The following is a 17571-nucleotide window of genomic DNA, read 5'->3' on the forward strand; positions in this document are numbered from 1 at the left end:
TATTTTTTGCTTCAGATTTGCTTTAATTTAAATCTTATTAAAATCAAATGTGCAGAAATAGATTGATTGAAATAATTGTATGCACTGAACAAGAGGATTGTAATGAATTAATTAATTGATAGAAAGGATAATATCCCCCATATAAAGTGCATAGTACACACTATCCTACTTTGTTCAATGCATATTGTGGTACTTATCCGTTAGACGGGCGCATCCTCTAGGTGGCGACAAAACTCCACCAGTGTTACATCTTTACCTACTATCCATGGCGGCCTGGAGGGGGAATAGTAATTAGCGCCACCTGCCGGATGCGCCCGGCTAACGGATAAGTACCCATATGGTAATTGATCTGCTTTAGGTATGTAGTAATATGAAATAAATACATATCTATACATAAATAATTCAATAACTAAATAAATAAATGTATGCATATGGAATCTATGTCTCTTTCAATTGGTCAGGCAGGGGGTTAACTGAGTATATTCATGCTGCATGTTAAACTGCAGTGTAGAGGAACTCTGTTGCCATAAACTGTTCAGTTCTATCTGCAAACGTGTAGTGAATCAATTTCTGTTTGGGTTAGGCAGACAATTTGTTAACGTGGACCTGAGCTCTTGCACAGGACAGAAAGAAACATAAACATATAGAAATGCATTCTGTATGTATTTAGAGAGTTTAGCCTGTTTAATTCCCCCTCAGTTGTGTCTAATCACAAGTTGTAATTTGATCTCTCCCTGTGTCACCTGACTGCCATGGCAGATTAGTTCATTTGAAAGCACAGGGTGTTAACAATATGTTTGCTTCCATGAAAGCAGTAGTAGAAACACTGCAGATTTATTGTAGGATTTGTATCAGCTGCAACAAAGAAATGTTTTTTGTTTAAAGGTCAGTATGCTGTTGCACATCTTTTAGAGCAGAGAGGACGTTCTGAGTACAGGTCCACTTTAAATGAGTGGATTCCTGCTTGCAGCTTGTTAGATCTCCCTGCAGGGGAACTTTCATGTACTCCATGGTATGCTGTGAGAGTAGCTATACACATGCAACTCATAGTTCATAGAGGCTGGGGAGTACCGGACATGACATCACCTAATTGGCCTGAATGGGTGGAAGTGTCAGTGCAGCTATGTTATGGAAGGGCAGACCCTGGTGTATACACTGTAAATATCAGTATTTGGACTAAACCCGCAAATCACTGTGTCACCTGTAGGTGGTATCTGGAGCATTATAAAGTCGCTTCTGAACTCTGCACTCTTCTATACCTGTTTCTTGATAGGACTTATTGACCTCTTGCTTTTTGCTTTCTTACTTTCCTACTTCCTGCTGATTCTGTGGGATGCTTCTTGTACATATTAGTGTTTGTGCTTCGTTAGAAAGTCAGTTACTTGGGGGTTGCTGGGTATTGTTACTGTGGTACTTTACTGGTTATACTGATGTCACTTATGTCATTTATATACTGGTTATACTGGTGTCATTTATGGTTAAGTATGTTTTGTTTTCTCTTGTAAATACTGCAGTGGTCTTTTATTTACATTATTTCGGATGCGGTGTATGTTCTTCAGTAAATTGCTGCAATAAGTGGTCATGTGCTGCCTACCCTTTTCAAGCAACCCCTGACATCTGCTCAAATAACAGCTTTCAAACTAAAAACAAACAAGGGTTTTAGTTGTGTAAATATCAAAGATATAAAGTGTAGCTTTTAATATGTCACATAAAAGTCCATATAGAAGGACAGGTATATAAAACAGCAAAATACATCACAGTAATAATATTCAGCACAGCCTGTTGCACATTTGTGATCACAAACGGTCACTTCTTCAGGGGCACATAGTATGGATACTAATTGTCTGTGATCATACAATAAAGCGTGCAGAATCTAAGAAGCAGAAAACAAGACTACAATTAGTCCAAAAAACGTATCCATCAAATAAGGAAAAACAAACAAGGGTGCAGATTTAAACGTCCTCATTTTTGCACACCTGACGTTCTTGTCGATCCAGCGACTCTGCAGCCCGCTCGCTCTGCTGTCATGCTGACAGCAGAGCTCTGTTTCTCCATAAGGAGCCAATTGATCACTGTGACCCATGATTACTGTGAGCCAGTCACTGAGATCACACCTGGTTTTTGAGAAAAAAAGGTTGCTGGTCCTCATGCTAGGGGGGAAGCAGCCAGGATGGGGATGGCAGCGGGTAAGGGGGATTCCCCCTTCACCTGGGTCCCCCTCCCCGGCTTCCGCTCCAGCTATTTGTGCAAAACTTGTTAAAATGTAATGTCCACAGCGAGCGGGGAAGCGCTTACCTTCTCTCTACTTCTCTCGCCGCGTCAGTTCCTGCAATGCCGCCCTCTGAAGTATAGAGGGCGACATTGCAGGAAGTCTAGCGGCAAGCGGTGGAACGCAAAGAGAGAAGGTAAGTGTCCCCGCTGTGGACATTACATTTTAACAAGTTTTTGTGCAAGTAGATGGAGGGGAGCAGGGACGGGGGACCCAGGTGAGGAGGGGGACACCCCCCTACTCGCTGCCACCCTGTCCTGGCTGCTTCCACCTCCAGTTCGGCGATCTCCCCCCCTTTTCTCCCGACCAACAGAGCTTTTTGTTGGTGGGGTCTGATTGCCCCCCAGTTGTTTATTTGTATTTTACAAATATTTATTGCAATTTTTTTTAAATAAATAAACTTTTTTTTTTCCCTCTGCCTCCCTCCCACCCCCCACCAGCCAATCATGGCAATCGGCTGTCATAGTCTTCAGCCATGGGGGACAGCCATGTCACACGGCTGTCCCCAGTACAGCGCAGCCGTGGATCGCAGCACTGTACTAAGCGGTTTCGCCATCTAACAGTCTCCGAGTGGCGATCGCCGATGGAAGAGACTGAAGGTGGACCTCCGCTATGTCTATCAAGCAGGAGTTGCGCGCGCAGCCTGCACGTGATCTCCTGCAATAGCCGGCCCCAGGACTTTATTGGGGCTGCCGCCATGGTCACTCCCATTGGCGTGACAAGGTCTTTGAGTTGTTAACAGACATAAACAAAAACAATATAAGGACAGACAGTATATACTGTATATATATTACAAGTCAAGGACAGTGTGTAAGTATAGTCGCAGTAAACAGGGTGAGAAGTGTTAATTTACAGTTCTGTGCTGAATTGTTTCCAGTCCTAGCAGCTCTAGTGTGGTTTTGCATTAAGCATGGCTACCGCCCCAGGAAAAAGCTGTTCCTGTGTCTAGAAGTTTTAGCTGTGATTGACCGGAATCTTACTCCTGAAGGCATGAGCTGGAAGATGGAGTGAGTAGAATGAGAAGGATCAGAGGCAATCTTGGTCGCTCTCTTTCTGCACCTGCTAGTGTAAAGATCCTGCAGGGAGCGCGAACCATACTGTCATAGATGATGTCATGGTGGATTCGATGATTGCAGTGTAGAACTGCACCATTAATTTTTGAGGTAGGCCAAACTTTTTCAGCTGCAGTAGATGGTACATCCTCTGTTGCGCTTTCTTGACAATAGTGACATTATTGTTGTTCCATTTTAGTTTGTTGGAGATTGTTGATCCAAGAAACTTGAATGACTCTACCTGGGTTATTGTAGATCCATTTATGGTTAAGGGGTGGTGCAGGGGGGAGATCTCCTAAAGTCTATTATTATCTCCATGGTTTTAAGCGTATTTAGTTCCAAGTTGTTGCTGCTGCACCAGAAGGAAAGCTGTCCCACTGCATGCCTGTATGCTGACTTGTCCCCATTTTGTATGAGACCAACTACTGTTGTGTCATCAGCAAACTTCAGAACCTTAACAGATGGATCTGTGGTGATGCAGTCATTGATGTACAGTGAATAAAGCAGTGGGGAAAGCACACAGCCCTGGGGTGCACCAGTACTGACTGTCAGAGAGCTTGATGTGTGTTTCCCAAGTTTAACATGCTGTCTCCTGTCGGTTAAGAAATTAGTTGTCCATTGTGTGTATGTGTAGCTGGGATAGCTTGCTATGTAGCAGTGATGCAATTGTGGTATTAAATGCAGAGCTGAAATCTATGAATAAAGTCCTGGTGTAGGCACCCGGGGTTTTGGGCAAAGTATTGTGAATACGTGCCTGGCAGATACGTTGGCCAAATAGGGGTTGCACCTGTAGTAAAACTGCCAAACATAGGCACCGCCAGCTATTTTCACTGTACTTACACCACTTATGTAGTGGCATTGTGCAGTTGGTGCAAGCTGCGTCCTAGGTAACGCATGAATTGCTAGGGTCATGTGCATTATGCTACTTGCATAATGTGCATTAACCTAGCAACATGCGTGTTACTTAGGTGGCATTGCACTAATTGCACACTGTAAATGGTATGAGTACAGGCAGCGCACAGCAATTTTACCAGAGTTATGTGAATTAATCCCATAATGAAAAAGTACATGCGGTCATTAGGAGTTGGACTCTAATAAACAAATGAAAAGAGAAAGAGTAATAACAGAAAAGCAGTGAATGTGCCGAAAAATGTCAATCGTGACCTAATAAGAGTTTTTATTTCAGGGCAAATTATGGCATTTTTATGGCAAACAACTCGTTTCTCTCGTTATAAATCGATCAGGTAGTGGTCTTCCAGGTCTCCATGTTACATGCTGTCACTTGTTTCTCAGGGAGAGCCAGTGCTCCAGGCTTAATCCCCATGACACCTTAGGGGTCTTATCGGAAAGGGGACCAGGTTTTGGGCAAGGTATTGTGAATACTTGCCTGGCAAGCTTACTACCAGTGAGACTGAAGCTGCTTTGTTTCTTACATAGTGTTAGTATCCGACCGACACTGCCAAGGAGAGGGGCTGTTGTGCAGGAAAGAGTTGGTGCTTTACTGGCCACTCTTGCTTGAGGAGGTGGAGTGAAGAGAGTAGTTTGATACTGGCCACACTTGGGGGGAGGAGTTGGATCCTAGGGAGAGGGCCCAATGTCATTTTCTCTGGGGGGCCCTATGGGTTTTAGGTACACCCCTGGTGCACATGCTTACTACATGCTTATCTCATTATGCTTCACTTACGCCACTTATAATAATTTGGCACTGGCCGTGCTGAAGGTAGCAGACTCCAAATTATACTATATTAAGTTGTAAAGTAGGATACTAAGCTTCCTGAATCTCTGGGCGTGAGTAACTATCCTATGGCCTTTGTTGTCCTGCTGACTCTCTTCGTTGTTTTAATGGGCAATTATGAAAACAACTCATTCAAATAATTATGCTGTATCTTCCATTTGTGTTGCATTTGTGAACAAATAAATATTTACCATGAGATGCCTTCTTTATGTGTGTTATATATCCATTAATTACAGGGCAAACTTTACTGGAGAAGTTGTTTAACCAGCACAGAAATGTACCAGAGGATCCAGAAAAACTCTGCTCTGAAATTCTTGCTGTGGGCCTTCTGCTTCCTTTCAGTGACTGCTTTCGTGAACAGTGCAGCAAAAGTGCAGAACAAATCCCCTGCAAGACACAAGTAAGTTATATATGTGCATTGTTACAGCCCTGCCTCCAGCGATGTCCCATGGCACTCCAGGAGGCTCTCAGCAGACTCTGTTGCATCCATCACAGAACTGACGTCAACAGGCCCAGCACAACGTTTGTAACAGCGGGTCATTTGTACGTCAGGCGTTCGTAAAGTGAGGATTATCTGTATTTTGTTGTTATCTGCTGGGAGAAAACTTAATTGAAGAAGGGCAAATGTGTACAACAAAATATACAGTATTTGTATCAGAAACACAGAGGCACCAAAAGGGTAAAACAATATTCAAATTAAAATTAGGAGAAGAGGTACTCACCTCCCCATAGATTCAACAAGATAAACGTTTCAAAAAGTATTCTATATATAATGTACTCCAATAATTGCTACACATTTCGTTGGACACAGCCCACTTTCTCAGGCAGTGGAACAGGAGCAGCTAATCTGTTATCAAAGCGAGCATGGTGCCTCAGCTCACTTTGATAATGGATCAGCTGCTCCTGTTCCACTGCCTGAGAAAGTGGGCTGTGTCCCACAAAAGAGATCGCAATTTTGGAGTACATTATTAAACAATCTTTTTTGAAATGTTTATCGTGTTGAATCTATGGGAGGTGAGAACCTCTTCCCCTAATTTTAATTTGAGCATTGTTTTACCCTTTTGGCGCCTCTGTGTATCTGATATAAATATCACTAGTCCACCTTTGGTAGAGGGGTCTATACCCTTCTTTCCTGCCTACAGAGAGCGACGACTTGATCTACCATGAGTGGAAGGGTCAAGTTCCCCTACTTCCTTCCCCTTGTCAGCAACCAAACTTTGTGAGTATGTCTTATATTGTTTTCTTTTCTACCATTATTGGATTGAAATACTACACTATAATGGGCTCTCGATTTCTCTATTATTATTTTAACAAAATATATAGCTATTACAAAAAAATAAAAAGTGAGAGAATCCTGCCCTTGTGAGCTTATTAAAAATAATAATAATATCTCCTCAAATTATTAATGGGTGCTGAATCAATGCAGAGGAGGTTTCTTTTTTTATCCACTGTTGGCTTCTTATTTTCATTGAAAAGTCTAATTTAAAATGAAATGAGTAAAGCACAGGAGCCTAGACCCTGGATGAAGTGCTTCAACTGCTTTCTCTGTTGAGGGGCAGGACTGGTGACAAGAAACCAGGGAATTAATATTTAATGTTTTTTATGTAGTCACGGGTGAAGCAGGGTAGTTCCATGGCTTTATACGGTGCATGTTTTTCAGGCAACCTCACCTATGCACAGGTGGGGTTATTAGTGTCTCAGCTACACGGATTCCACCTATTTGAGACACTTAATTACTCCACCTGTGCATAGGTGAGGTTGCCTGCAAAACATGCATCATTGTGGAGTAACAAGGAAAGGTTTAAGTAACACTGTTGCAGGGGTTGCAAACTAGTTACATACACAGTGAGGGACTTGAAACAATTATATTATTTGTATTATTATATTAGGTAGCTACAAGAAATATAAACATTTAAAGGACATCTGACCCAAGCAAGGCTACATAAGGTAATCACAGAAGCATGGTCATGCTGGAGCTACAAAACACTGCATTGTCTGTTCCTTTCCTTGTTCCCCTGTAATCATTCCCTAAAAAATTGACTTGCTGGGATGATCCTTCCTATAGCCCTCCCATTTCCTCCCCTTAAGCCTGCCTCTTCCTCTCTGAAAATTTGGCTTTAACCAAAAGTCAGTTTTTTCAAGGAGTGATTACAGAGACATGAGGGACCGAGGAGAGGAACGAACAACAGACAGAGAAATGTGGATTCAGCATGAACATATCTCTGTGCTTACCTTAGGTAGCTTTGCCTTGGGTCAGGTGTGCTTTAACCAGTTCAGCCTATCTGGATGAGTAAGCTTGTCCAGATAGATGCCGGTCAAGTCTATCTGGATGTGTATCCCCATCCAGTGTTTGAGCAGTGGTGCACAAGCCCTGCGCACCCTGGTGGTTTTCCGTGACGGCGGTTGGGAAAGGGAAGTATGGCTTTCCCGTACCAACCGCTGTGCATGTAATGAATGGACATGACCCCGTTCATGGGCCTTGTCCATTCATAACAAACGATCCTGAATGAAAATGTAAAAAAAAAAAAACTTACACACTCCCTGGTAATCCAGGGAGTGTTTATATCGCCATCTAGTGGTGAAAAGTTGAATTACACACACCACATATTTTTAATTTAAAAAAAAAAAAATAATAATATAATTAATCCCTTTAAAAGCCCCCACACCTGTTACCAAGCAGATGTTAAAAAAAAAATATAATAATAAATAGTTTCCTTAGGGACTTAGCTTTTTTTTATTATGTATGTCATGAGGGTATATTACTGTTATTTTACATAAGGGCTTACAATTTATGGGACATAAAGAAAACTCTAAACAGAAAATATACACCTCTATTTCAAAATAATATATTGGCACCATACATAGTGCTAGGAACATAATTTAAATGTTGTGATAGCAGGGACTAATGGGCAAATAAAATCGGTGTTTTTTTTTCATTTATAGCAGCATTGCTTATTTTACAAGTATAGGGGATGGAATTGGTGGAATAGGGTATTTTTTTTTTTTTGGGGGGGGGGGGGGGGGGGTTAAAATAGAAAGTATAGGGAAATCATAAAGCTCTTCAAAAAGTGCTTTGAATAGCAATTTCCAGAGCACTTTTATGAATAAATACATTGTATTTATTCATTTCCGGGTCAAAAAGTTCACTTCCTGACTGACGTCAGGAAGTGTATAAAATCATCATGTGAGTGAAGTTTGCTTTACTTCACTGTATACATCCTTTAGTTTATCCCCCCTCCCTTCACAGATGGACATTAAAGCAATAGTAGATCCCCGCTCTTGAAAACTAATCTAAGCTAACATTTCTTCACTTGAACTCATCTCTGCTATTTTTCACACATCTAAATAACTAATGCACAATGGAAGAAGACAGTATAACCTTGTTGACCAGAGCTGCAGAATGTGATGTCTCTCTGGGGGCCTCCGTCAGCTTTCTGCAAATGTATAAAGTATTACTACAGGTAAACTTCCCTGTTTGTGCTAGAGAGGCACAGCAAGGTCAAGCAGACATTCAGCACTGTTAACATTCCTTTTAGAAACTGGCAGTGAAAATGGTCTTCTGAACATGGCTTGAAATGTAGAAACAAAAGATAGATGTAGATCTGTCTTTGTGTGGAGAACTCAGTAGTTTGGTGTGCAATATGTTCCTGAGTTGAGGAACACTTTAACCCCTCTTGCTATTCAAACACAAGACCATATGCCTGGTGCACTTGGCTGGTTTCTTCCAGTGAGGGCATATGTTACAATATGGTTTTCTCTACTATACAAAGTATACTTGCTTACAGACTAACTTTTTCATTTTTTTCCCAACAGCAAGACCAGTCTGTGATCAGAGCTGCAGTCAACCAACCTACTCACTCACTTACATCTTTAGAGGAATGTTTTCCCCAAAGAAATCAAGCCATCTCTGCACCTTCAGTCATTTCATCAAGTGAAGAATCTGGTAAGATTACATCTGTACAATAAAACTCTAATAAAATTGTTTAAAAGCACACCTGAACTGAGAGGTATATGGAGGCTGCCATATGTATTTCCTTTTAAATAATGCACATTGCCTGGCTGTTCTGCTGATCCTCTGCCTCCAATACTTTTAGCCATAGACCCTGAACAAGAATGCAGATCAGATGTTTTTGACCGAAGTCTGTCTGGATAATCCACATGCTTGTTTCAGGTGTGTATTTCAGACAAGAGATTAGCAGGCCTTCCAGGCAATTATTGTTTGAAAGTAAATAAATGTAGCAGCCTCCATGTTATACAGTAAATATCCATGCTTTCACAAATAAAAGCCAATGTTAAACTATTATACGTAGAAAATGGGGTTAATAGGACAGTCATAAAGTAATACTGAAGTGACATGGGACATGGTGAGCTAGAAATGTATGTGTACAGTGCCAAGTGTAACGATCGGTGGGCGCAGAGAGTATCTGATTACCGGTGATCTGCAGTATCACCGGAAATACAGATATATACCAGATTATAAGTGATCTGCAGTCTCACCGATAATCCGATATACAAACTAACCTCTGTTCGCCTGAGTAGAGTGTAGTGTTTGGTGCAACAGTAACACTTAGAGGACAAGGCCTCAATGCAGCAAGGAGTACTGCACAGATTCCTTCCGCAGACCTGAGCTCTCCAAGACGGGAGGAGTCAGACTGACAGTAGGAAGGTATATCTGAAAGTGATCCTCAGGAGGAAGGATCGCTAACAGAGCGAGGAACCGCCTCTAACGGTAAGGTCGGACAAGCCAGGTCGTACACACACGGACAGATAAAGTACAAGATCAGGAGGCAAAGGCGGAGTCAAAGTACAGGCAGGGTTCAGCAACGGGGTATCAGATATATCGGGGTACAAAATCAGGAGGCAGAAGCAGAGTCAAGGAACGAGCCGGGGTTCGGCAACAGAGTATCAGAAATATCGAGGTACAAGATCAGAGTTCAGGAGGATAGTCAAGGCAGGCAAAAGTCATAACAAATAATCACAATCAAACTAGTACTTTAAGCTATCAACAGAATCTAGCTTAGTATAGGATTACAGCTCCAGCTGGTCCCGGCACACTAACGGATCTGACTACGGATCTGGGTGCTCCCACATATGTGATCGCACGCCAGACAAAGAGCAAGTGAACAACCAGCAGTATATATACTCTAGGACCTTTCCAGGACCTCCCTAATTGCTGGTCCAATGAGAGCAGTGGAATTTGTCAGCTGACCCAGCTGGTCAGCCGACGCCCTTCTAACTGCTATTTAAACTCTGCCTCTGTGCTCGCGCGCGTGTAAGTCTGAATCTTGGTGGACTATCAGTCCCAGCCACACCAGTACTGTTTTGCAATGTATCTAATGCGGGGGTCGCCTCTGATGTGGATTCCGCCGTTACCAATGCGGATTCCGCCGCACTGCCCATGCGGCATGCAGCGTTTTTTCCGTGTTGTGACGCCATGCTGGACGCGGAAACAGCCGCCTCACCTCGAGAGACGACGGCTTTTCCGCGTTTCCTCACACCAAGAACACAAATAACTATGCTGGGTTCCTTTTTTTCTTTTTCTGCTAGAAAGAGTTAAACATCAGGTATGCAAGTGACGGTTTCTTCTTCTAGTTGGATTATTGCATAACTCTCACTGAATTTCAGCCATAAAACACTTTCCTGGAAGAAAATGGCTTCTAAGAACAGGAAAGAGATAAAAAGGGTCAATAGTTCAAAGATTTTAGCTCTGGCATACTTCAATGGATGTGTCATTGAGCAGAGACAATGAAACAGTAAAAACTTAAACAGTAAAAATAAACCTTTGGAATATCTACAAAAGGTTATTTTTAGGAGGAGGATAGATACAATTGTTTATTTCATTATTTTATTTTCACCACGGTATTTATTTAAGCAATTAAAATGTAACTTTTATTACATTTTTACCTAAACTGAGGAAGAATGTAACTTAATTAGAAAATTTTTACAATATCATTTTTACTTTCAAAATTATTTAGTCTTTTTTTTTCTGCTATAAAAGCTTTCCTCACCCTTTCCTCACTCTGAATTACATTCTGAAATTTATCAGCCCTTAAGGGCTTGTTCACACTATGAGCGATTTCGGGGGGCGGGGTTAAAATAGAAAGTATAGGGAAATCATAAAGCTCTTCAAAAAGTGCTTTGAATAGCAATTTCCAGAGCACTTTTATGAATAAATACATTGTATTTATTCATTTCCGGGTCAAAAAGTTCACTTCCTGACTGACGTCAGGAAGTGTATAAAATCATCGCTCTACAAAAGCGCTTAGAAAATTGCTTTTCTAAGCGCAAACGCAGAAAAAGTGCTTTTAAAATCACTAACCAAATTGCTCAGCGCTTGCGATAGCGCTGGCGATTGGTAATGTGAACAAGGCCTTACTGCTGATAAAGTGCATCATTGCGGAACATTTGGTTGTTCCGAACTGAGCCCATATGCAATTAACTTTTCTTCTGTGCTTTCTCTTAGGTGATATTTTCAGACTTCTCAATAAAATGCCTTTTAAACCATCATTAAAGGAATACTATCGATTCACATATTTTTTTCAATTGACACAGGAATTGTTTGGGAAGTGCTGCTAAGTACTGGTGTATACATTTTAGTAGCAACTTCTTTGTTTACTGTTAGCAAAATACATTCAAACTTTACTGACGCCAAAACTGACCGCTGACTGAGCCATGAGGAGAGGGGAAATTCCCCTCACACTTGATCAGTTAACTCTATGTGCAGCTCTGTGTGTGACAGGAAAGAGAGCTCCCAACAGCTGCAGCTTCTGTGTCCTGTGTTTCTGACTGAAGTGTCTGAAGAGAGCAGAGGAAATGCAACTAATTCTCACAGCTTTTTCATACTGTTTTTGCTTTCAGAGTTTGATATGTTTGATATTTGCTTTCTGTAGTCTGATATGTAACTCTGGCTGTGCATTGAAGCAGACACCCCTTCTGCAATTGATTTGTCCCAATATAGCTAAATCCTACCCTCAATAAATTACAGTTTTTGCCTCTGATATTTAACATGAAAAGTAGGAAAATGTTTACACAGCTACTTAGACATTATTTGCACACTGTCATTTTAGAACACTTGGGTATCGATAGTATTCCTTTAACCACCCTGGCATTCTATTAAGATCACCAGGGCGGCTGCGGGAGGTTTTTTTTTTTAAAAAACTATTTCATGCAGCCAACTGAAAGTTGGCTGCATGAAAGCCCACTAGAGGGCGCTCTGGATGCGTTCTTCTGATCGCCTCCGGCAATCAGAAGTAACAAGGAAGGCTGCAATAAGCAGCCTTCCTTGTTTGGCTTTCCTCGTCGTCATGGCGACGAGCGGAGTGACGTCATGGACGTCAGCCGACGTCCTGACGTCAGCCGCCTCCGATCCAGCCCTTAGCGCTGGCCGGAACTATTTGTTACGGCTGCGCAGGGCTCGGGCGGCTGGGGGGACCCTCTTTCGCCGCTGCAGGCGGTGGATCGCCGATCAGGTAGCACACGCGGCTGGCAAAGTGCCGGCTGCGTGTGCTGCTTTTTATTTTCTCAAAATCGGCCCAGCAGGGCCTGAGCGGCACTCTCTGGCGGTAATACCGCTAAGGTGGTTAAGCAAGAAAATATTCAAAATAAATTGTATAGTACTTTTCACCTTCATTTTGATGCTTTTTCATTTGAAAAGTGCTGAAAAATTATTTTAAACAGAAGATGAAACATTATCTCCTAGCAAGAAAACGCAGGAGAAAAAGTGAATTGCATATGGGCCTGTGTATCCCAGAGTGCACTGGGAGGAGAAGGCTTTGTGACATCCTAGCCTAGGCTAAACGTCACTGGAAGGGAGGCATTACATACCAATAACAGCAATATATAGATGTAAAAAGTGTTCCTGATGCTAAAAAACCAGAATAATTAACGTAAAATTGGGTATCTTGAATAATGTATTAAAATGTTGTATATGTTGTGGTGGTGCCTCTTTATAGTCCAAATTTTATTTATTTATTTATTTTGCATTGCAACAGATATCTGACTATGTTCGCATCAGAAATCAAGCCAGTCATGTTGCTTTCTGTGTATTTTAATGAGTTAATATCCTCATTTATACAGTTAAAGGCAACCCTTTTGACAAAATATATAACCAACCTCCGCCTAAGGGAAGTTCATAAATAGAGTGGGCCGTAGGTGGGTTGACAAGAATTACCTTATTTTTCGAACTATAAGACACATTCATTCTGACCCAAAAGTGGGGATGAAAAAGTGCCTGCATCTTATAGTCTGAATACAGGGAGTCCCCGACATATGATCGCCCACTGATACAAACCACTGACCTGACGTGATGTCGGGGACTCCCTGTATTGTCCCCCTCCGCAGGGCCGTTTCTACAGCCGTGCGGCCCGTGCCGCCGCCCTGAGCGCTGCTGGGAGGGGGGCGCTGTGATGGAGAGGGGAGCCGCAGCCGCGGGGAGGGCAGCCCGAGCTCTCCCTCCCTTCCACTCCCCGGGCCGCCCTCCGTGCGATCTCCCCTCGGATTGCAGAGTAATGCAGCAGGGAAGCGCTATAGAAAACTACTCACCTCCCTGGTTCTGATCGCTGCTCTCTCGCCGCCAGTCTCATCTCTCCATAGACGCTGATACACACACACGCTGCTTCCAGCTAAACAGGAAGTAGCGTGTGTATGTATTAGCGTCTATGCAGAGAGAGGAGACTGGCGGCGAGAGAGCAGCGATCGGAACCAGGGAGGTGAGTAGTTTTCTATAGCGCTTCCCTGCTGCATTACTCTGCAGTCCGAGGGGTGATCGCACGGAGGGCGGCCCGGGGAGTGGAAGGGAGGGAGAGGTCGGGCTGCCCTCCCCACGGCTGCGGCCCCCCCCCCCCCCATCATGGGGGGCACCTACCTAACCTATATTGGGGCAGCTACCTATCTAACCTATCCAGGGGGGCACCTACCTATCTAAACTATCCTGGGGGGCACCTACCTAATCTAACCTATACTGGGGGGCACCTACCTAATCTAACCTATACTGGGGGGCAGCTACCTAATCTAACCTATACTAGGGCAGCTACCTATCTAACCTATACTGGGGGGCACCTACCTATCTAACCTATCCTGGGGGGCAAATACCTATCTAACCTATCCTGGGGGGCACCTACCTAATCTAACCTATACTGGGGGCACCTACCTAATCTAACCTATACTGGGGGGCAGCTACCTAATCTAACCTATACTAGGGCAGCTACCTATCTAACCTATCCTAGGAGGCACCTACCTATCTAACCTATCCTGGGGGGCACCTACCTAATCTAGCCTATACTGGGGGGGGCACCTACCTAATCTAACCTATACTGGGGCAGCTACCTATCTAACCTATCCTGGGGGGGGTGGCACCTACCTATCTAACCTATCCTGGGGGGCACCTACCTATCTAGCCTATCCTGGGGGGCACCTACCTATCTAACCTATCCTGAGGGGCAGCTACCTATCTAACCTATACTGGGGGGCACCTACCTAATCTAACCTATACTGGGGGCACCTACCTAATCTAACCTATACTGGGGGGCACCTACCTAATCTAATTTATACTGGGGGGCACCTACCTAATCTAACCTATACTGGGGGGCAGCTACCTAATCTAACCTATACTGGGGGGCAGCTATCTGACCTATACTGGGGGCAGCTACCTATCTAACCTATACTGGGGGCACCTACCTATCTAACCTATACTGGGGGGCACCTACCTATCTAACTTATACTGGGGGGCACCTACCTATCTAACCTATACTGGGGGGCAGCTACCTATTTAAACTGGGGGGCAGTTACCTAATCTAACCTATACTGAGGGGGCAGCTACCTAATCTAACCTATACAGGGGGACACCTACCTATCTAACCTATACTGGGGGCAGCTGCCTATCTAACCTATAATGGGGGACACCTACCTATCTAACCTATACTGGGGGCAGCTACCTATCTAACCTGGGGGGCAGCTACCTAATCTAACCTATACTGAGGGGGCAGCTACCTAATCTAACCTATACAGGGGGGCACCTACCTATCTAACCTATAGTGGGAGCATTAACTTATCTAACTTGTATTGGGAGCACCTACCTACCTAGCTAGCCTATACAGGTGACAACTATACTGGCTACCTATATTGGAGGCACCTACCTAACTAACCTATACAGGGGGCATCTACCTATCTAACCTATGCTAGGGGCAACTATTCTGGCTACCTTTATTAGAGGCACCCACCTAGCTAACCTGTACTGGGGGCACCTACTACCTATCTAATTTATACCGGGGACACCTGCCTATCTAACCTATACTGGGGGCAACTATACTGGCTACCTATACTGGAGGCACCTACCTGGCTAACCTATACCGGAGGCAACTATACTGGCTCACCTATGCCTGGCTACCTATACTGGGAGCCTATAGCTGGCTACCTATACTGGGGGCCTATAGCTGGCTACCTATACTGGGGGGACCTATAGCTGGCTACCTATACTGGGGTACCTATTCTGGGGGAATCTATACTGAGTGCAACTATACCTGGCTAACCTATACTGCGGGCACCCATACCTTGCTTCGGGGGGGGGGGGGGCGCAATTTTTACACCCTCGCCCTGGGTGCATTTTAGCCTAGAAACTGCACTGCCCCTCCATGTCCTGCGCTCCTCCTGTAGGTAGTAATTAGTGGCAGCCGCTATTACTCACCTCATCCAAAGTGCTTGCGGTGGTCAGCTACTGTCCCTTTCGTGTCTGTGGTGTTCTCTGTGTCCCCCCGATATACTAAACGCTCCCTCTCTACAAAGGTAATTAGCGGCGGTAGCCACAGGCTTCACTCACCTCATCCAGTGAACCTGCAGCAATCGACTGCTTCTGTCGCTCACAGGAAAGAATGGAGGGGGAAAGAATTCTGCATTTTTTAGTGGTAATCGGCTTTAATGACTACCACTTTTATAAGGGTTCACCTTTGTCGTTTTTTTTGTGATGATCAACAGATAAAAGTGTTGATTGTCATTGAACAGTGTGAATTTGCATTAAAGTCTGTGGGGCCAACTTTAATTTTTCAAAAAACATTTAAAAAAAATTGATTTTAAAATTTAGAGGGGAAAACGCATGCGTAGTGTTATACTGAAGCAGATTTTGGATAATTGCAAAGCACTTGTACATGCGGTTGTCACCAGATTTGCCATGTACAATAGTGGGAACATGACAAAAAAATGTTGTTGTTTTATAAAGAACTCGTAGGTTATGATAGAATTGGTTTCGAAATTTGTGACAAAAAAATAGCATTTAACACCCAGTGCATTGTTGGATTGCAGCGGCTTTGGGTGCCATGCTTTCATTTGTAATAGGTTTTTTTCCCTGAGTCATTTGGTGAAACTTTAACAAATTAAAATTGATAGTACACATTTTCTTTAATAATTGACATGCTGTCCATTCTTGTAATTGTTAGGCTGAGAGCACATTTGAAAGCAAACTTGCAGCCAAGTTTGCTTCTCACTGAGATACCATGTTCGTTTGTGTTTTCCACATTTGACAAGCACAAAATAAATTCAGGCAGACAGTTTTGCAGCCCATAGAAATACATTAAATTATTGAGGTAGTGCACCCAACTTTAACGAAAACATATATTGGTACTTTAACTACTACTTTAAAAGTTGCCTTTTACAGCTAATGTGTACAGCATTTCAGAACGTCACATTAAGCATTTTTCTCCTATAATCTCCACGAACATAAATGAAAAAGTAAAGTATATGACCTGTTTGCCTAATAATGTTAATAAATGAAATAGCTGAATCAGTATCCCTCCTTTGATTAGTGTAGCAATGGCACATTCCCCTTTTGTCATTCTTGTTAATAGGCCCCTGCCTAAAATACCGAAGATTGGGAGGCAGTATGAGGATGAAACGTAGCTAGAGTTACACCTTAACCAGAAACATGAATTGTATTCAGAATCAGAAACCAGAATTTGTCTGGCCACCAACTTAACATGAATTATCAAGAATGATCTATATAGTTATAACATACTCACAGATGTTATTTTCATTTTTAATTATTTTCCCAGAGAAAAGCTTAACAGGATTTAGAGTTGGCAAAAAACCAAGAGAACCAGCAGAAGAACACGAGGTAGGAAAAATAAAGCCTTCACATAAGAGGTGTACAAAAATAATTTTCTTTGTTTACATTTTTCATGACTACATATCTCTACTTCTCATAGTGGTGACTATTGACTAATCATGTTTTTTTTGTATTTGTTGTAAATGATCTTTTCTCATGTCAAGGCTGTAGTTTGATAAGGAAAGATGTCCATGCTTCTACATAGCCTCACCTCCAGTGGTAGATGGATAGTGCACTACCGCTAACCTTTTTGGTGGAACATTGCTAGTATTCATCCATTTGTTGAGAACTTGAAATGAGCAGGATATGGAGGCTGACATATTTATTTAATTTTAAACAATGCTAGTTGCCTGGCAGTCCTGCTGATTCGCTGCCTGTAATACTTTTAGCTATAAACCCTAAATAAGCATGCAGAGCACGTGTT

General features: G+C 42.9%; 1 protein-coding gene across 3 annotated transcripts in view; it reads left to right on the forward strand.

Annotated features, from left to right (window-relative positions):
- The window catches only part of FMN2 (formin 2), a 123213-nt gene that overhangs the window by 17853 nt on the left and 87789 nt on the right, over positions 1 to 17571 (forward strand). For all 3 annotated transcript variants that reach the window (XR_011019395.1, XM_068231779.1, XM_068231780.1), the window contains exons 2-4: positions 5293 to 5456; positions 8870 to 8999; positions 17095 to 17156. Coding sequence is in view for 2 of the 3 variants with exons in the window: in XM_068231779.1 (XP_068087880.1) it covers positions 5293 to 5456; positions 8870 to 8999; positions 17095 to 17156 (356 nt within the window). In the remaining variant the exon portion in view is untranslated. The remainder of the gene's footprint in view (positions 1 to 5292; positions 5457 to 8869; positions 9000 to 17094; positions 17157 to 17571) is intronic.

The sequence above is a fragment of the Hyperolius riggenbachi genome, chromosome 4 (assembly GCF_040937935.1).
Source record: "Hyperolius riggenbachi isolate aHypRig1 chromosome 4, aHypRig1.pri, whole genome shotgun sequence".
NCBI classification, from domain to species: Eukaryota; Metazoa; Chordata; class Amphibia; order Anura; family Hyperoliidae; genus Hyperolius; species Hyperolius riggenbachi.